Source organism: Haemaphysalis longicornis, unplaced genomic scaffold (assembly GCF_048455015.1).
Source record: "Haemaphysalis longicornis isolate Haplotype H1 unplaced genomic scaffold, Haemaphysalis longicornis Haplotype H1 scaffold_7, whole genome shotgun sequence".
Lineage (NCBI taxonomy): Eukaryota > Metazoa > Arthropoda > Arachnida > Ixodida > Ixodidae > Haemaphysalis > Haemaphysalis longicornis.
Genome location: NW_027526422.1, coordinates 121,765,554 through 121,786,712, shown reverse-complemented (window position 1 = coordinate 121,786,712; position 21,159 = coordinate 121,765,554). Strand labels below are relative to the sequence as shown.

At 47.9% G+C, this 21,159-nt stretch overlaps 1 protein-coding gene across 1 annotated transcript in view; it reads right to left on the bottom strand.

Annotated features, from left to right (window-relative positions):
• Positions 1-231: 231 nt before the first annotated feature.
• Positions 232-21,159, bottom strand: part of LOC144146505 (endothelin-converting enzyme 2-like) — a 38,146-nt gene continuing 17,218 nt past the window's right edge. Inside the window, exons 7-9 of the mRNA XM_077678450.1 lie at positions 19,099-19,425; positions 15,154-15,477; positions 232-2,883 (exon numbers count right to left, since the gene is read on the bottom strand). Of these exons, the coding sequence (XP_077534576.1) occupies positions 2,569-2,883; positions 15,154-15,477; positions 19,099-19,425 (966 nt within the window). The 3' untranslated portion in view covers positions 232-2,568. The remainder of the gene's footprint in view (positions 2,884-15,153; positions 15,478-19,098; positions 19,426-21,159) is intronic.

Here is a 21,159-nt window from a genome sequence, read left to right as displayed (position 1 = left end):
TTTGTGTATGTCATTTTCTATCGGAAAAACCAAGCATCCATAAATTTTTAATAAAGGAACACTGCAAATACCGCTTATTTATTTATTTATTTATTTATTTATTTATTTATTTATTTATTTATTTATTTATTTATTTATTTATTTATTTATTTGTTTATTTATTTATTTATTTATTTATTTATTTATTTATTTATTTATTTATTTGTTTATTTATTTATTTGTTTGTTTATTTATTACATACTCCGGACACTAGGTCCAAGCAGGGTGGGCGATACAAGTGTACACAATTCAACAGTGATACACCACTTTATGACAGGACATTTGGGGTGGCTAGGTCATTCCACTCACTGTTGGAGCGTAGGAAAAAAATAAAATTTTAAAAGGTTAGTTTGTGCAAAGCGAGGAGTAAGCGCGTGGGGTTTCTAAAACTCTTGTTTTTAAGGCCGATACAAACAGTGATGGGTCGAGTGCTAATTTGTTACCTACGAGCAGGGCAAGAAAATCAAGTCTGAATTGCTTTCTTGGAATTTTGAGTAAATTTAGGTCCTTAATTTTCATTAATTCAGTGGGTATGTCAGTTCGGGAAAATTTGTTATGTATAAGCCGCGCAGCTTTTCTTTGAATTCGTTCAAGATTATCGATGTTAAATTTTGTATATAGGTCCCAAACGGTACATGCGTACTCGAGCTTGGGTCTCGTCAATGCTACGTAAGCGAAAAGCTTTACGCTAGGCGGGGAACTTATAAGTTTGTGTTTTAGAAAACAAAGCTTTCGGGAGGCAGAAAAGCAAACGTTGATGTGAAGTTTCCAGGACAAGTTGTTTGTTAGTGTCCCGCCTAAATACTTTTAATTATTCACCTCTTACAGCGGCCACGAACCTAGTTTGTACACATGCTTGAGTGTTGTTTTTTACAAGTTACAGGAAGGTACACACACTTGTTAGCATTAGGAATCATTCCCCATTCATCACAGTGTTTGGGAATGTCTTGATCAGTTGAGGAATTAACATTTGTATGCAAGACACAATCATCTGCGAAGAGCCGAATCTGAACACCAGGGTTAACTACATCCACAATGTCATTGATGTTTTATATTTGAGGAATTTCTTGTTCTTGTTCAACAATGTTGACACGTATGAACATTGACACCGGACTTGGACGATTTGGATTTGGCTGTGGGTATATAAGATTACTGCGCAGCTTCTGTTTCACTTTGGCCGGGTGGCTGAATTGAGTCACAGACAGACAGACAGACAGACAGACAGACAGACCAAATTTTTTGCGTTTAAGTAGGCCAAGAAAGACTATCGTCTTTAGAAGGTTGAATTTGACAAAGCATGCAATGAATAGAAACCACAGCCGATTGATCATCTGGATGACAAAATTTCTACCTACAGAAAAGACTAGAAGTAGTGGGAAGACATGCAACAAAACTAGATAGAATTTATCATCCCTTGCTAAATAAAGTTGACAGAAGGGAAAAAGCTTTGCAACATCAAAACTGCGTCAAAAGTGCGTCTAATCGACCGTAAGCTTTCAAATACCTAAATCGCAAAGGAAGAACGAATCCATGCGATGATTTTTCGCGCTCTAAGTAAACGTATCTGCTACCGATCTAAATGGATCCCGATATGCGCACGCGATTTCCGAGATAAAAGTGTAGTATTCTACTCCTTCTTCGTTATCGAGGTGAGTATTGTCTTATCTAGGCCCGTTTCTTTTTCACGTTTTTTCAAGTAAGCATTTTGACACAATGGAAACCCAGTTTCACGCACGCGCCGTGTGTAGAGATCTTGCTAGACCTTTTCTAGACCTTGACCAACTTTTCTATGGGGAGATTGATTAGTTTTTTTTTTTTTTACAGCAAGCCATCGGTCCCACTACGAAAGCTTTCTTTTTATAAAAACGGAGGCTCTCAATGAGTTCGGACAGCAGAGGGTCGGAGCGGTTGGAAGTCAGTCTATAAGACAGGCCTTCGTCTTGCAGTGGACGTAAATAGGCCGGCTATGGTTATCATCACTTTGATATGAGATGCTCGCAAGGACATTGCATGACGTTGTGCGCTGCGCTACGTGTCTGCGCAGGTCACATTTCTCAACCAAATCATATATGCTCGCCCTCATCATTTGCGGAATTTCTGCACTTGGCAGCACTAATTTGTCGTTTTGGAGCGTTGTGGCGAGTCTGACCTGGAGGTATTGTACTCAACGATTTTGCCGACTCGTGAACAAATTCTTCATCTTCATGATCTATATTTACCCGTGGCTGCCATATTCCACAACAGGAGGAAAACACGAGTCGTCACAGTTGAGACAATGGTGTAGCTTTTCCATTTCCCGCAATTCATTACGTCCTCACCCAAGCAGTTAAAATTTTAAATAAATCTTGGATAAAGGAAGTTTAAACTGGTATTCAATGTCGTATACCTTCTCACAAATCAGGCCGCAATCACCATGCACTTCACAGAGGCACTGCAAAAACTTACACGATATCGTCGTCAACCGCGTGTTAACAATTTTCGTGAGCTTCACGAACATAGCATCGAGGGAAAAACGAAACCGAAACAGTCTCAGAGTCTACAAGGTTCCGCCGGGTGCATGGCACTCCCGACAGGGCAGTTGAAGGCCTTCCAGAAAACCGCGAGGTTCCTGAGCACCAGGTTGCAGCGGGACCGGGCTGGCACGCTGCGCACCAGACCCGACGGTGTTGTGGTCTGCCCGCAAAGCTGGAAGCAGTAGGCAGCGAAGAAGGCTCGCTGCGGGCTGCCCAGGAGAGCCGATAGCTCTGCCATCAGCTCGGACTCGGTGGCGTTTGCCGCTATAGTGTTGGCGATACCCCGGAAGGCGGCGTACGCGATGCGGACGCCCAGATAGTCCATCAGAACCTGCGACAAATGCCCACAAAGCATCCCGCCTACATTCAAACCTGCTTATATGCAACTAGAAAGTTTCAAAGTACTACTTATCTCAAAGTGTCTATCTGGACAGCATTCACTCGATATCTTGCAAATAAAAATATCGATTGCATCAGTAGATTACGCACTTAAAAGGGACATGAGGACAACGTAGACGGTGCTTTCATTAAAAAGACGGATTCGTCTCGGTAATATAGAATACCAATTTCCTTACAAACTTCAAACAAATAAGCGGGACATTAAATAAAACATATGATGTAGTGGCGACTACAAAGCCATTGTGCACATTAAAATTCCTCTATGACGTCCAGAAATTTGTTCTATCGATTGGCGGCAGCCGATCTAAGCCAATAAAAGAAACATGACTGGGCGATTGTAGTGGGGCATCAGTTCCATTTTATCATATCACTTAAATTGTAATGTGAAGTTACACACAGATAACTACGTTTTCAGTTATAATATGTATCACGACATTTACACCAATATTATGTCACTGTAGGGGCGAGGTTCGAAAGTTCTTCAATATTTCTTGCCTTTTCTTTTTTTAGTTCGATGCCTAATATTCTTTGTTGTCGCTGAAATGGAGCTGCGTGAGTAACCGAATGCTAGCTCTTTCAAATTACGCGCGCCAAAAGATAAAAAGCCTGCAGTGCGGACGCCGGGGCATTCGATTCGACGACACTCGCCTGTGCAAGTCACTTTGTTGACCGCTGCTTCGCCGCCTCTGTATTCTTTTGAGTTGTTAGGGGAGCACAAGTTCGCTCCAATAAACGTGTTTCTCATTCAACACCACTGCATCGTCCTTGTCTTCGTGACATCTGGTGGAGGTGCGGGGTACGCACCCTTCATGCCCACTACAACCTCGAAAAGCCGCCAAGCCAGTCCAACAAGAGCCAGCCCCCGCCTGCAAGATTTACCGCCCGAGTTCGGTCTTCTGCCAGAAGGGCCCAAGAGAAGGAACGCTGCAACCAACACCATGGTGCAAGAAACAACGTCGCCAATCATCCTGCAGCAGCCCCGAGAACCGCCATCGTTCCGGGGAGCCCCCGCTGAAGACCCCGAAGAATGGTTGGAGAAGTTGGAGCGCGTCCGCATCTTCAACAGGTGGGACGATGAAGAAACGTTCCGGCATGTCTTCTTTTACTTAGAAGATGCTGCTCGAACTTGGTTCGAGAACCATGAGAGCTCTTTGACCGACTGGACTCAATTCAAGAGGGAGTTCCTTAAGACCTTCACTACCGTGGTGAGAAAAGAGCGAGCTGCGCTTTTGCTTGAAACTCGAACGCAGCACCCCAACGAAGGAGTCGTGATTTTCGTTGAGGAGATGAAGCGACTTTTTCGTCGTGCGGACCCTGAAATGACCGAGGAAAAGAAGCTCAGGTTTCTAATGCGAGGAGTGAAGCAAGAGCTTTTTGCTTGTCTAGTCCGTAACCCTCCGAAGACAGTGGCCGAATTCGCGTCTGAGGCGGCCGCGATGGAGAAGACGCTAGAAATTCGAACCAGGCAGTACGACCGCCCTGTCAACGCGCTGTTCTCGGAGACCATCGGTGCTGCAAATGGAAGCTCCGATACATTGCGAGAGACCATCCGAGCAGTGGTCAGGGAGGAGCTTCGGAAGCTTTTTCCAACGACGCCGCAACCTCAAGTGGCTTCCCTGACCGACGTAATCCGAGAAGAAGTCCAAAACGCACTGGGAACTTCTACGCCGTCGGAAGCACCCCGCGAACCACAAGCCATGACCTACTCCTCGGCTGTTCGTCAACCCCGCCCTGCTCCAACCCGTCGTCAAGAGGCTGAGCCATACCGCCGTCCAACGCCGCCCGCCCGACGCCCTGTAGACCAATACCAGACGCCAAGGAAGACCGGCTACTGGCAAATTGAAGTGGACGAGAGAGACCGAGAGAAGACTGCATTTATAACCCCAGACGGCCTATACGAGTTCAAGGTGATGCCGTTTGGGCTGTGCACAGCACCAGCGACGTTTCAAAGAGTCATGGACACTGTGCTAGCTGGCCTTAAGTGGCACACCTGCCTCGTATACCTCGACGACGTAGTGGTATTCGCCCGGACTTTCGACGAACACCTTGCAAGGTTGGAGTCTGTACTCGAGGCCATTCGTACGTCGGGGTTCACGCTGAAGCCTGAAAAGTGCCGTTTCGCATACGGGGAACTCAAGTTCTTGGGCCACGTCGTCAACGCCGCGGGAGTCCTACCTGACCCGGCAAAAACTTCAGCCATTGCGAACTTCCCAAGGCCAAAAGACAAGAAGGGCGTGCGGAGATTTCTCGGGCTGTGCGCATACTACCGGCGCTTCGTCGCAAACTTCGCACGCATTGCAGAGCCACTCACGCGCTTGACGAAAGATAGCACCCCTTTCAGCTGGGAAAACGACCAAGAAAAAGCATTCGGCGAGCTGCAAAAACGCCTGCAAAGCCCGCCCGTGCTCGCTCATTTCGACGGAAATGCCGAAACGGAAATGCATACGGACGCCAGTGATATAGGCTTGGGTGCCGTCCTTGTCCAAAAGCAAAGCGGCTGCGAAAGGGTAATCGCCTATGCTAGCCGTGGTCTGTCGAAGGAGGAGAAAAACTATTCTGCCTCTGAGAAAGAGTGCCTGGCTATTATATGGGCGATTTCAAAATTTCGCCCATACGTGTATGGAAGGCCATTCAAGGTTGTAACAGACCACCATGCGCTGTGTTGGCTCGCCAATTTGAAGGACCCCTCTGGCCGTCTTGGGCGGTGGAGCTTGCGCCTGCAGGAGTTCGACGTTACAGTCGTTTATAAATCCGGTAGGAAACACTCCGACGCCGACTGCCTGTCCCGCGCCCCCGTCGACCCACCACCACAAGACTCTGATGAAGACAGCGCGTTCTTCGGGATCGTGACGGAGAGCGACCTAGCCGCGCAGCAGCGTGCCGACCCCGACTTACGCGTCATAATCGAGTACCTCGAGGGATGCAACGTTGCCGTTCCTAGGACCTTCAAACGCAGTTTACCAGCATTCAGCCTGAGAAACTCCGTCCTTGTGAAGAAGAATTTCAGCCCCGGAACAAGAGCGAATTACCTTCTCGTCATCCCCGCGGACCTTCGTGACGAAATTTTGGAAGCGTGCCACGACGACCCGTCTTCCGGACATCTGGGCACAGCCCGCACTATCGGAAAAATCAAGGCGAGGTACTACTGGCCTGGCCTTACCTCTGACGTCACCCACTACGTCCGGAGCTGCCGTGACTGCCAGCGACGAAAAACGCCGCCGACAAGACCCGCCGGACTTCTGCAACCGATCGCCGTCCCATCGAGACCATTTCAACAGATTGGAATGGACCTTTTAGGCCCGTTCCCTACGTCACGATCACAGAACAAGTGGATTGTCGTAGCGACAGACTACATGACGCGCTACGCAGAGACCGCCGCTCTTCCGAGGGGGACTGCACAAGAAGTGGCGAAGTTCTTCATAAGCCAGGTTGTGCTGCGACATGGAGCCCCGGAAGTCCTAATCACAGACCGCGGAACGGCATTTACTGCGGAGCTGATGCAAGGAGTATTACGCTACAGTAACACGGATCACCGAAGAACGACGGCGTACCACCCCCAAACGAACGGACTAACAGAACGTCTGAACAAGACAATCGCAGATATGCTGTCAATGTACGTTGACGTTGAACATAAGACTTGGGACGAAGTGCTCCCGTATGTCACGTTTGCGTACAACACGGCTATCCAGGAGACGACACATCTGACGCCGTTCGAGCTTGTCTACGGTAGAAGGCCGACTACGATGCTCGACGCCATGCTTCCGCACGTAGAAGACGACGACCTCAACGCCGACGTCCACGGATATCTTCAACGTGCGGAGGAGGCCCGCCAGCTCGCTCGAGTTCGTATAACGGACCAGCAGCTGGTGGATGCGGGCCGCTACAACCTCCGACGCCGAGACGCCGAGTACCAACCAGGGGATCGTGTGTGGGTTTGGACTCCCATCCGACGACGCGGACTCAGTGAGAAGCTCCTGCGAAGGTATTTCGGACCCTACCAGATTCTACGACGTGTTGGCCAACTTACCTACGAAGTGATCCCCGATGGTGACTCCGGCACATCACGACGACGCACGCGGCCTGAAGTCGTCCACGTGGTTCGCTTAAAACCTTTCTACGGACGATGACGAACTTTTATTTTCCTTTGTTCGGACTGTCGCTTATGTTAGCATCGGGTCGATGCACTCTTAGAGGGGGGGTAATGCCGCGAACCATACATTGGGTTTGTTTATTTGTGTTTTGCTTTTACCGCCCGGCTGCGCCGGTCTGTGTTATCTCTGCGCCAAGGGAAGCGCGTGTTCCATTCTTTCTTTCTGTGCCGCATGTGTTATCTGTTGTGATAGGGAGAGCATTCCGATCTAACGTGAACAGCCCAGAATAATCTTCTTGGATCTACTATGTTCTCGATGCGAATCGACGTTTCGAGAACCACGCGCGCCAAAAGATAAAAAGCCTGCAGTGCGGACGCCGGGGCATTCGATTCGACGACACTCGCCTGTGCAAGTCACTTTGTTGACCGCTGCTTCGCCGCCTCTGTATTCTTTTGAGTTGTTAGGGGAGCACAAGTTCGCTCCAATAAACGTGTTTCTCATTCAACACCACTGCATCGTCCTTGTCTTCGTGACAATATCACTTAAATTGTAATGTGAAGTTACACACAGATAACTACGTTTTCAGTTATAATATGTATCACGACATTTACACCAATATTATGTCACTGTAGGGGCGAGGTTCGAAAGTTCTTCAATATTTCTTGCCTTTTCTTTTTTTAGTTCGATGCCTAATATTCTTTGTTGTCGCTGAAATGGAGCTGCGTGAGTAACCGAATGCTAGCTCTTTCAAATTAAGCAACGCTATATTTTGTCATGGCCCATTCAAGAACGGTTCCATCGGGTTTAGTTCGTGCACTCTGATCCTGATTTTTAAGAAGCTTTGCTGGTTTATGAAACTACGTAAACGAAAGACATGTACCGCTGAGTACCGCGCTATTAGTAATCTGTTTTCACCTGCCTGGTGGTTTATACACGGAAACGGGAGAAAAAACAATAAAAAAGGTGCCCATAAACGCACTTGTGGTACAAGGCTGGAGAAGCAGCAGAGCTGGGGTTCGGCACCTTCCCCTAGAACTCAACCCATTGGAAATACTTCTATACATCATCCGAGTATAGAGAAGATACCAACCTCCATAACAAGCGTAGTCGTACAGAGAACGACGAAGCAGAAGTCTCCCCCCCCCCCAAGAGATAACTCGCATTTTCCAGGCATTCATGCAAGAAATGCGTAACGAAATGTAGCTTAACAACAAGTAACAGAAATCAATCGCACTGTGAAATCAAGAGTAGAAACTCATGCAAAGGAACTCTACCAACCCATGCAATAGCAAATACAGGCACTCAAGGTCCAACTCAATGCCATCATGCAGAAACTAAATGGACCGTAACAATACACTGTCTGAACTACAGTAGAACTGCGGAGGTTCTAGAGAAAAACAAGGAGAACTCCATTCTTGGAGAGAAAAGCTCCAGATACGCCGAGACATAATCGCCCTCCAAGAACCAGGGAAGAACCCGAAACTGTATGGCTACACTACACATCAAGTCAATCCCACAATAGCCTTTCTCATCCGAAAAAACCTCCTGGTGTCACAAGAGGACCCGAATTGTATCAGCACCACCTTAAGGATAGGAACTGGTAAAGAGTGTTTATACGTTACAAGTGCCTATAGTCGCACAAAAGACGACCTGAGCATGATCGGTCCCTGTCTGCACCCCCTCAACTCAAAGCGAAAATATATTCTCATAGGCGTCTCTAACACGCTAAATACAGCGTGGGTATTTTCAAAGGACACCATACAAGGTCAGCGCCTCTTGACGATGATTCAAGACCACCAGTACATTCTCCATACTGACTTGAAAGAACCCACAAATCTAGGCAACTCGGTGGAGAGAGATACAACCCCCGATCTCACGTTCTGTTCAAAAGGCATCCACATACAATGGCAGCATATGCAAATGTACCTCAACAGCGATCACGCAATTATCAGCCTAATTATGTCCACCACACCACAGCGCATCAAATGGAAAACTGCACGCATAATTGAGTGGGACAAGGTACGGGTCATGCGTGCCGAAAAACCGTACGAGGATATCCAAATGTGGACAAGCGATTTCCTTAGAGGTGTACAGAAGCATACCAAAAGTTCACGCAATACAAAGACGAACAACAAATAGACAGACACTTAGCCCACTGCTTGGAATCCCGCAACGGTCTTGTCAAGCGGTGGAAGCGATGCAAAACCAACCGCAATCTTAAGAAACGCATCGCAAAGCTCAACAAACATAGTCAAGAGTACACAACGCAAGCCTATGGGGAAAAATGGCAACGAACTTGCGACAAACTCCCGGGAACGGTGGGTATGAAGAAAATGTGGTTTCTTTTACAAGCCCTTATAATCAAGCCACCACCAAAACCTCGACCCTACAGACAGAAGATACACCGACTCATCCAAGACTACAACGACCCTAAAACACTTCTTGAAGCCATCAAGGAAACCTATATCCAGCCCCGTGTATGATCAAAATACAAAGAATACAGTGGCCCAAATAATCCCCCCATTGGTGCAGAGTTCAGTCTAGCGGAGCTCAATGGAGTTATTAGCAAATGTACGGGAAACAAAGAACCGGAACCAGACATGATGACGACGTCCTGTTTGCGTAACCTAGGAGAGGTGGACCACCAGACACTTCTGTTAGAGATCCACCAAGTGAGGACGGGGAAAAAACCGCTGAATCCAGCCTGGAAAGAAGGACGAATGTTCGTCATTCCTAAAGCAGGCAAAAGCACAGGTGGAAGCAATCTACGCCAAATAACGCTCACCTCAAACGTGGGCAAGATTATGGAACCTATGATGCTACAGTGCTTGCAAGATCATGTTGATCATGTTGAAGAAGTTGATGTCATTCTGTACAGCATGCTAGGATTTAGACAGCATGTCAACACAAGATATCCTCCTAGCACTCCATGAAGAAGTTACGGCTGACCAAGCTTGGTGCAACTCAAGACCATACTAACAGTTGACCGCAAGAAGGCCTTTCATTGTGTGGACCACGACGCCATATTATAGGAGTTAGGCTCCAGCAACTGTGGACCAAGCCTGTATAACTACGTGAGGGATTTCTTACGAGAGATTTCTCTCGTGGTTTCATAGGTGAACATAAGACACGACATTTTCCCCCATCCGCAACGAGGGATATTACAGAGTGCAATACTATCTCTCATTCTATTCAACCTTGTCGCCCTTAAGATTCACTGGGCGCTAAAGCAGGTGGAAGACGTACATCACCTCATGTACGCAGATGACATCCCCATAAGGACCAAGACAGGCTCCACTGAACATATTCAAACACAACTACAAGAGGCACTCAACAAAACCGAAGAATCAGCTGAAACAATTGCCCTGACATGCTTGACGAAAACAACGGAGGTACACATGGTCACCAGCAGATGGAAACCACTCTCATACAGCTTATGCTACAGAGCACAGTCATCCCTACCCCGCCAACTATCAAGACCCTTGGCCAACACTTCCAGATGGATGGTGGGGGCCCCACCACAGTGAATTCTATTCTTAAACAAGAAGAAAAATTACTCCTCCTTATTAAACTAGTCCCCAACAGGCAGAGAGGACTTCTACTCCGACTTAAGGAAGCAATCATCCCATCTTGCATCAGATACTATAAATTGTACAAACGTCAACAATACCCAACTGCTGAAATTTGATACTCTACTGAGAAAATCCGCATAGATAACTTTAGGACTACCGACAACCACCTCTAATAAGGCCATCGAGGACATGGGCACCGCAGACACAATAGAGGAAATCGTTTCAGTTCACAAATACAACCAATTTAGGAGACTGAGGCAAAGCAAGGCCGGGATTCAACTCCTGCAATCGATCGGCTATGATCCCGAAGCAACAGTGGACGATTGCTGCAAGTTTGGAGCCTATAGATAGACAAAAGTTTAATGACAGTACCCATTCCCGGTAATATGGACCCCACTAGACACACAGAACGAAGAGCCACACGGCTAAATACTTCAACGTGAAACCAGAAAAAGAACTCCAGCAAATGCATGTATCCACGAACGCGGCTGAAACGGTACCTTGTAGGTTGTCGTTTACTTGACCTAACTGAACCGAACTTATACAGAAGGCAACAAACGGTTCCAATCAGCATACGAAGAGAATTATACTCCATTTGCAAAGCTGTTATCCACCTCTACCAATCAGCCCGCCCCCTCACTATCTATAGCGACAACAAGAGGGCGTGTCGAATGTTAGACTCCGGTCATCCATCCCGCTCGGCGGCACACCTATTCAAACATATTAAAGGAACAGTAAAGCTGTACTAGATTCCTGGACACGCCGAGGTACTGGGAAACGAAAAGGCTAATCAGCGTTCCCGAGACGCATACATCCTGGCTCCCAGCAACGGCTGCCAAAGTGTGACATCTCACGAACCAGTTCACCCGCGAACTTCGCCTCAAAGAATACAAAACAGCGAAACGGCTACACCCAGCAACCCACCCTAACCTAACACGACAGCAGCAAACCCCTATTCCGACAGGCACAAGCCGGAACACTCGAAACACCAGCGAGGCTGCATGCGATCAGATATGGCAAAACAACACCCTTACCATCATGTTCACAGTGCAAAATTACAAATAACCAAAACCACATCCTTTGGGAGTGCCCCCAATGCATCCAAATTAGAAAATAATACACTATCGCGTGGTTTGCCTCACCTAGAGAAGGCGAGCAGCAACGGGACCTGATTGACTACATTCCGGAAGCCGTCAGCAGAAGCCTGGACCGAGGCCTCTGAATCTCGCAACGCTGCTTACAACTCTTCCTTACTTTGTATTTGTCAATAAAATTTGCCAATAAACTTGTCAATAAAAATTTGTCAAATAAAATTGTTTATCTCTCCTCACAGTGACAGCGAATAACCGAAGAGAGAGAGAAGCCGGACCCCACAAGAGCAAAGCCGGTTTGGACGGCACTGCAAAGACAAGACCCTTGTACATCGTTTTGTACAGTAGCAATCGTCGTCCTTCGTTTCGTCGTCTTCCAGCGGCACAGCCACGTAGGTCAAATCGTCGGTAGACCTCGTGCACTTCTTCGTCAGCTGACCCGGTGGCTGTCTCCACGTGTGGATTCTGAAGGGATCTCTTGACCTATTTGTCGTCATCGTCTTGGGCGCTACGAGGGCGGGAGCTACTCATGTGGTGTAAGCCCACGCGCAAGCCTGGACGACACCGGACAGTCTGCGCGAGGGCGGCGCTCACGTGCGCTGGGGGTTTTCTGTCTACTCCGGAGGGATTTGTGTCAGCATAAACAGCTCTGCTGCTAAAAGAGATTATTGCTAGCGGGTAGGGGGTCATGTGCGGCGTTCTTTGTTTTCGGGTACGCGCCAGAGTCACGTGTGGGACACATGGGGCCTCTCCTTGCTCTTGCACACGACGAATCGTCATATTTTATCTGATCGTGGTCACGGTCTGTATTTCTGACATTCCTTCCGTGAGTCGACAACTATTATATGATTGATTTTACTTAACCTGCTGTACTTCCCGATGCCACGTGGATAAAACTCCTATACTTTCCTGTATGCAGGAAAGGGCTCGTGACCGAGTTGGTGTGATTCCCATTTCGGGATATGTAATAGTATGCAGAAAACAAAAACGCCAGGAATGCTAGTAATCGTTATTATTTATTTATATTAATACTTCTGTTACTCTTTCTATGAAACAACATGCAGGTTATCTACGTTTCTTTTTCTTAAAGGGGTCCTGAAATACCTTCCGCCGATGCATGGATCTACATGTAACCAAATAAGACAATGTATTAGCAATCTCCTCCCGCAAGAATTTTGTTAAAGCGATGAGTATTAGCTGAGAAATCGTAAATCAAAAACCGCGCATTATCGTCGCGCCGCGTTTCCTCCTCTTTTCAACTGTTGACGGCGCGCGAGCACTGCCTCCCATGATGCTGCGCTAGTCAGCGGTGACGTACTTCCGCATTACGCTCCTCCGACTGCCGTCTGCTACGGGCAAGTTTTGTTGACACCATGAATTCCGCACTCCGCTCAAGGATGGATAAGCGAACGAAAAATTTGGCCGCATGTGTGCGGTGGCCTGGCCTTGCCCTTTCGCGGTGTGCGTTGCTGCAGTGCAGCACGTGACTTTTAATCGGCGGCGAACTCGCAGCCGCTGGGGAGGATCTTGCGCTCGGTCCCTTTCATGCACCGCGCACTGTTTATCCAAAAAGCGCCGTATCAGATGTGGCCCCGCTGGTGCCGGGTCCTATTTTGCGGTGGTGGTAATTCCTGCCGGCGCCATGCGAAAAAGACATTTTAACCCGATACAGAAGCCGTGCACAAAACGCTTCAATCATGTGACCAGTTCAGCTTGGGGCGACGCGTGGTGGAGAGCGGCAACGTTGGCTAAACATGCTCCGGCGCGGCTCTCAGCTTTCTAGCGCTGGAGCGAGCGCCTTTCTTTGACGATCTCAAACATCGGTTGCCTTGGCAACAAGGCACAAACCGCCCCAGAGGTCAGTTACGGTTGCGTGATCCCGGTTCAGCTTGGGGCCCCACCTCGCGGCATATGGGCACTGCAGGCATACTACTCACTCTCATTTGGAAGTGCGAGATGCGTTTGGCATTACAGGAGGCGATGGTGTGTGTGTTGTGGACGCCTTTGTTTCGCGATGAAATGCGACGTTGTGCTTCTGCGCGTGGATAGTGCTTCCCATGGCCTGGATTATCTTTCTCGAGCGACGTACGACTCAACCTCGCATGGGGTATGTGCAGTGTGCGTGGCTAAAAGCCATCTCGGCTTGCGCGCCAGAGTTAAGTGACTTGCTGTTCGTCCCCGCAAACCGCGCGCGAGGTGAGTGCCGAATTTACGAGGAGCAGGAGGAGGCAGCCCATCGTCTGTCAATCGCGGTTCAGACTTGCAACGCATGTTGTGACGTTGTGTTCGTTCGAAACGCATCTCTGGATTGTTTTGAAGTGGAAAAAAATGTATCCGTCAAACCTGGGCATTCGGCTCAGGGCGTTCTCTGCGATTGCACGAAAGAAGTGCCACGGGGCTTCAACGCTTTCTTTATGGGACGTACTCCGGTAAGAGAATATCCATGTCGTGTTATGGCCGTGTTGCATTCAATACGAACGGTTAAGCGTTTGTTTACACTTGTTTCGTTTGTTGTAAAATGTCCAAGCACTCCGGCACTACGCTGGCAGATCAGCCGGCGAGTCGACGCTGAGCAGACGACTCATCTCTTTGCCGGAAGTGCGTGAAAAAGCCGCCCAATAGCAGGATGTCTAGCTCATGACGAACATCGGGGAATCGATGATGTAGACATGTGAAGATGGCGGCGTCCAAAAACACGAAGGAAAGGGTGAGAAAAAAGCGACAAACTTTGCAACAAAAGTGTGAGCTTTCCGCTGCGCGTAAAAGAGTAATACTTGGCCCAGATGACCTTGACGACCCAATCTAACGATTGCGCTACTTCATTTAGTGTGCTCAAAATGCCTTTCAGGGCCCCTTTAAGAATCTTGAAGCAGTGCAAACTCGATGTGCACCCAACAAGAAAGTAGGCAGACCACAGTGATGTTGTCTGTCTACTTCCTCCTTCTTGTGCCCGTATCGACTTTGCGCTACTTCAAGGTGTTCAAAACCAATATTAACTACTCGAGTAGTCGATTCCTTTCCAGTATATCTTTGTTTGTATGGGACCGCGTATTTAGGCAATTTCTTTTCCATTTTCTTCGAATTCAGTACATCCTAATTGGACTGTGTAATGCTCGGTGCAGCGCTTTACTAGCTCTATGCTCAATTTACTTCTGAACTAAACGTGGTACCGTATTGTCAACCAAATAAAGCTAAGAGGTGTTTTCATGCCACCTCGGAGCAGCGCCATCGGCAAAGTGCGAGCCCAAACCCCGTGCGAGGACCCTGGTTTAAATTATTTTTCGCGTTGTTCAGCCGTTTCATTCAGCCGCAAGCAAGAAAGAGGCAATATAAAACAGGCAGGAAGCCCCGATGTCACCCTAGTTAGTACAATATCAAAGTAGCAAAATCCGTCGAGTTTAATTTTGCCAAACGCGGAGGAAACGGCAACGCGCTAAGCGCTGCTTACCTGGCCGGCCTCGGCATCGTCTACCGGCTCCTCTTCGTGCTCGATCTTCCTTTTCTTAAGGCAAGCCAGCGCCTTGCGGTATTTCGCCTCCGCGTCGGCCGATAACCATGGCCTGGACCGGGTGGCCGCGTCGTATGGGCCCCGCGCATAGTCCACGAAGGCAGCCACTTGCGAGCCCACGAGAGCGCCGAGGGCGCCCATGTTGACGCCGTCCGGAGGCACCTCGTCGTCGACCAGGAACGGGCCGAACAAGATGTTCGGGGATACGCCAACCACGAGGTCCAGCGGGTCGACGCGGATCCTGGCAGCCCGCAGGACGTCGAGCTTCGACGGACAAAATGGGCAATGTGTCCGTACGGTAAAAAAAGGGAGTCTTTTGCGCGCGCCGCAGTTTGGGGTGTAATTGTGGAACGTCCAGCTTCGACACAGATTATGGGCAATTTATCCGTAAGGTGAAGAATTGGAAGACTTTTCAGGCCAGAGCAACATCTTAGCATGGTATTGGAGGGCTTTGAATTTGTTTAGACCATCTGCAGGTCTTCAAACTCCGCTTACGTCACGTCGCTGCGGTTGGGAGCGTAACTCGTCAGCTGATGCTGAGTAGTGAAACGTTTTACCCTCCGAACCACCGCGGCGTATGAGTGATTCGTAGTCGCATAGCTGCGTAAATTCATGTAAGACAACAACAAACAAATTTTAACTGATCCCACTCCTTTGAAGAGTAACGAATGTCTATATAAAAACTACATAAAAGACAATTACCCCGTCGCTGAATGAATTATCCTGCATACTTGTCGCCACAGTTCAAGCCGAATGGGTTGCTGTACTTCATTAACTTGCCTCCGCGGCGGCCGCTTTTCTGATGGAGGCGAAAAGCAAAAACGCCCATGCGTACGAGATTTCGGCGCACGATAAAGATCCCCAGGTGGTCAAAATTAATCCGGAGCCCTCCACTACGGCGCGCCTCATCGCCTGCGTTGCGTCGACATGTTAAACCCCACAATCAATCAATCAATCAATCATTAACTTGCCTCAGAGACAAGCGATGACGTACTCGATACGCTGTACAAAACCACTATATGAAAGAATTGCCGGGGGAGGAAATCCCATGGGCAGGCCAAATATGGCAATGAAAATGGGAATTAAATTAAGAGGTTTATCCTGATTGTCTGCATACATAGTACAGCGACCACGGCGGACTACTGAGCGTTACAAAAATCAGTAAGAGTACGAAACTGACGAGAGGTCTTCTGCACGTCCATAAAAGTAATTTACTCCAGAACGTTCATGTCTATGCCAAACCCCAGCTGCTAACGCAGAAAGTTGTGGATCTCTCTGCTGATCTAGCAATACATGGTGCGGCGAGATTTTATATTCTTGAAGGGACTCTGCAACACTGCCGATAAACGCTTTCACTCTTTCCTTCGCTTCTGGGAGCACTGCGACGGCGATAGTTATCACCTGCACGAAGCGGCACTGCGTGATTAGCTAGTCGCAGCACATACGCCTTCCGTGTCTGCTTTGCGTTTGTGGCTTTTTTTAAGTGGCTATCGAAGTCATTCATTGCTTCAACTAGAGGAAAGCGGGCCAATAGCCGCTACGCCACTGTAATGACGTAATTTAATTGCGATGGTAGAAGAGCGCCAAGACCGGGAAAGAGAGGAAAATCTTTTGCGCAAGTTTCCAAGTTATCTGATGGGCATAGAGCAGTAAGTATTGGCTGAGGTACTTCGCGACCCCCTAATCTAAGCACTGGATGTGTTTATTGACGATGTTCTGCAAGCGCTTAGGATGTCGAAAAAAACCTGAAAGAAGTGTTGCAGGGTCTCTTTAAGTAGCCAAGGACGACGCAGGGATCTTTAAGGAATGAAGTTTATTAGAGCCAACTTTTGCTCTGCAATGAACTCAAAGAAAATACAACTTCCAAAACAGACGATCACCCGCGAGTCGAATATCACGGCATTTGCTTCACAAGCAATTAACCGAACAGACCTTTTCGTTCTAGAATCAGCCCATTGGATGGAGAGCATCGTCTTCCAAATAAGGGCAGTCCCGGTAGCGACGATAAGGTAGCACCTTTTCCTTGTAAGCAAGACTGCCCTCCGTGACACACTATGAGAGCAAAGGCACGCTCCGTTCGAAACAGTGAATAATATAAACAGCCGTTCCCAGGCATTTGATTCCCGTGGCATCGTAACAAGCAGTACACTGTTTCACCCAATAAAGGGGCTGTGCGGCTAAGATATCGCATTGTTAAGGACGAAGACTTGGGTTTCATTCACAACCTTTCTGACTGCTGCTCTGATGGCGGCGAAAACAATGATTTACGCATATGTTTAAGACTACTAGGTCCTCTATTAAGGCGCATACAGGCAACGGCATCGGTTCAAGAAACCTCAAATTCACGCATTCTTACTTTACACATGTAAATACCAATTTGTAAATAGCGACGACACGTAACTTAGAAAAGTTACGTGTCATTAGTGTTGGTGTATACAGAATTGGTATATACAGAAGCATTATAACCTGTATATAACTAGGGTGTCGGGTTCCAGAATTCATAATACGGTGCCTCCTTTGGCGTGTGCGCGAAAAAATGAGCAGAGATTAACTTGAAGAGGTCTGAACACCCTGTGCCAAAACTATGTCGTATACAGGTTCCAACAAGACAGTGTTACAGAGAACAGTGAATCCGAAACGAAAATTTTCCTAGAACGATGCGCATTCAGTTACCGCAAATCAAAACAACGCATTTAACCTTTTAGCGTGTTTGTCCTGGACTAAGGGCACCACCCTCTGAGAGCTAGATAGCCTGACTTTATAATAAAGGTTTCTACTACTACTACTTCCTTTCTCGTGGTCTCAACGCTGTGGAGGGTGCGAGAGCGCTCGCCGGCGTATTGCCCCAATGCTCAGCTTATAATCAGATACCCCCCGCTCGTCGCCGCTCGGGGCCTGGTGGAACACGATGGGAAACCTCGCTTTTTCTTCACTGCTTTCTGGCAAATCACAGCCACGTTTTCGTCTACTCAAATAAAACCACGGTCGAAGAGCTGTGGACAATTCTTTATCGTGAAAAGCTTGGATTGACACTGCTCGGTAACATGTTCGGACTGCCTCTTCGACGTGGCACACAGCAAACGAGTGCGGCAGTCAAGTAGGAAGCACGCCTATTTTGACAAGCTACGCACATTCCTTGTGGTGAGGAGTGTGATAATTCAGTCCAGAAACAACAAAAAGTACATACTACAGAGGCAAACACGATAGCGCGTAAGCATGCAGCAGGCAAGGGTGATTAACTAATGGTTTGTCAGAGTTCGGGTTTGGGCTAGTTGGTAGCGCTAATTCATAACTAATGGTGCCCGTTTGAGCGGAACCGGGCGACGGTGATGACACGATGCAAGGACAAGATTCCCTTATAAGAAGTGCATGAAAATGGTCAGGTCTCTTTCAGGGACCCTCAGTTTCAGAAATTCAGAAACATTTCAGGATCACTTTAACTAAGCACGCAAGTTTTCAGTCTTCGACTTCGTCAAATTACAAAATTTGAACTAATCGTATTTATTTATTTATTTATTTATTTATTTATTTATTTATTTATTTATTTATTGGTTGATTGATTTGATTGATTGATTGATTGATTGATTGATTGATTTGATTGATTGATTGATTGATTGATTGATTGATTGATTGATTGATTGATTGATTGATTGATTGATTGATTGATTGGTTGATTGATTGATTGATTGATTGATTGATTGATTGATTGATTCTGACCGAATGAGTGACTGAATTCAAAACTCTTCCCTGATGATGAAATCATTCTACAAGGGTATTCTATTACCACGGAAAAAACTGGCTTAAAATTCGTTTTAAGCGCTGCGTTAGCAACAATGCGCGCTTTCTAATGGTAAACGCCTGAACGCGGATCGCAGAGGAGCCCACCTGGCGCATGTCGTAGGTGTCGTTGAGCGCCTCGCCACCAGACTTTGCCACGAGCGCGGCTTCCTTGCCGAGCGTGGCGATAAACCAGTCGACGAAGACCTGGTCGGGCTCGACGCCCACCACGTGACGGTAGCGGGCGTCGGTGTAAGCCACCGGGGCCACGGCGGGATTGCCCCAGTCAAGGTCCGCGTGCAGCAGCCGCAGCCGCGAACGCGTCCTACCCAGCGTGTCCCGGTCCTGCCAGGCCGCGTACTCGTGCGCCGTTGCGTTCAGCACGGCAGAGACGACGCGCGCGGCCACGGCCGTGCGCCGCACAGTCAGCACCTGCTGTAGGACGAAAGAAAGGAAGGAAGGTAGCAACCGAAGAGGAAATTCAGTGAGGTTAATCACAGAACTGAACGGTTGGCCACCCTACACGTGAAGATGGGACTACGGAAATTGAAAGGGAGAGAAAGGACCGCGGTATATGCTAAAAGAGGGAAAATGAGGAAGAAAGTAAAAAAATGTACACCGGGACTAAAAATTTCAAGTGCAAGAAAAAAAGGACTGACTATCACGATGACCCTAATGCGAAATTTAGCGCAGCGCGAACTGCAGTCTTCTCGGTCACGGCGCATAGCTGCTGTGCCTTAGGAAGTGATTGCGTCATAAGCAAACGCATGACGACACGCGCGTTATCTCGCGTTATCTGGCGTTATCTCGCAGCGCGTCTCCGCCGGTGAGCATTTCTCACGCAGTCTCGGCATACCGCTCTACCCCTCACACTCGCGCTATACTTTCCTCCTGCGCTTTCCTACTCGCTCTATCTTCGGTGGACTCTTCGTTCTCTCGGTTACAACCAGGCCGACGCCGAGGGAATACGCGCAACATCAGGAACGGCCCCTTAAAGGCTTCGCTCTAAAATAAAACCACGGATAAAATAACCAGACAAACTGCATAAAATTAGGCAGGTAAACTGACAAAACTGGCGAACGAATGACGCTGCACGCTGATAACCTCCCTACAGTCATTCAAATAGGCACGTGTCGTTCAAAACGCGAAGTAGGGTATTTGTAGCCTTTTGCGACTTCCTTAGACAACACCTCACCAAAAGCAGCCTGTGCTATAAATGGGTGGTCACGTTTTCAAGGCGAGTTATGCGTAACAAGGAGAGATGGATGGCCCGCATTTTTTCCAAAAAACTGAAATAGTCTACTGGTCTGGCATCCCCAAGCGTATTGAAATGCCCTCAGCAGTTGTAGTGCAGTATGATGTGGTACGAGAATCCACTTTAACGTTGGCGGAACGGAAATAATGAGAAAGTGTAGACTTCTCGAACGGTTCGCTTCATCTTTCTCGTTCTCCTACAGGCGCATTATAGTGTAATCACCTATTGTATACAGCAGCTACACGAGGTAGTTCCGGCATTTTAAACGTGAAAAAACAAATAAGTAGATCAAATAATGAAACAGCTGGAAAGAAAAAATGGAAAAGAACAGCCAGTTCGCGGTCTGTAACGACAAGATAATAATTTGTACAGCAACATCTGTTGGTCGTCGCCATAAGGTTATTCAATCATAATTCTCCAAAGATGATAGATACTGGATGAGGCACGTCTTACAGTTGTCGATGTAAGCTGTATTACCTTACGTTAAAATTAGGAAAATCTTCTGTATTTCTACTCACTTTTTAGTGAATACAACGTCGCTGGATGCGGAATTGGAGTTGGGTGAGTTATTAATATTTCTTTTAGATAAAACAAAAAAAAAAGAAGTGGCGCAGCCTTTGCTAGTGGTGCAAGATTAGAGAAACAGCAGAGCTTGCGGCCCTTCTCCCTTCATCGGAGACCCGACTGTTGCACCTCGCATACATTTCCGAACTTGCCGCGTAAAGTTCTCCATGGCTACTGCCAGGCCTGGATCGTTTAGTCCGCAGGCTTTCACATCTCTCCCAATGTGGACCCGCACCATCCGCCTTCACGAAGTCAGCGTCTGTAGCCCAAACTCGGCGACTCTGCTCGCCACTTCCGGTGCGAACGTACGTGAACCGGCGAGGAGAACAGCACGCAAGGTATCACGCCAC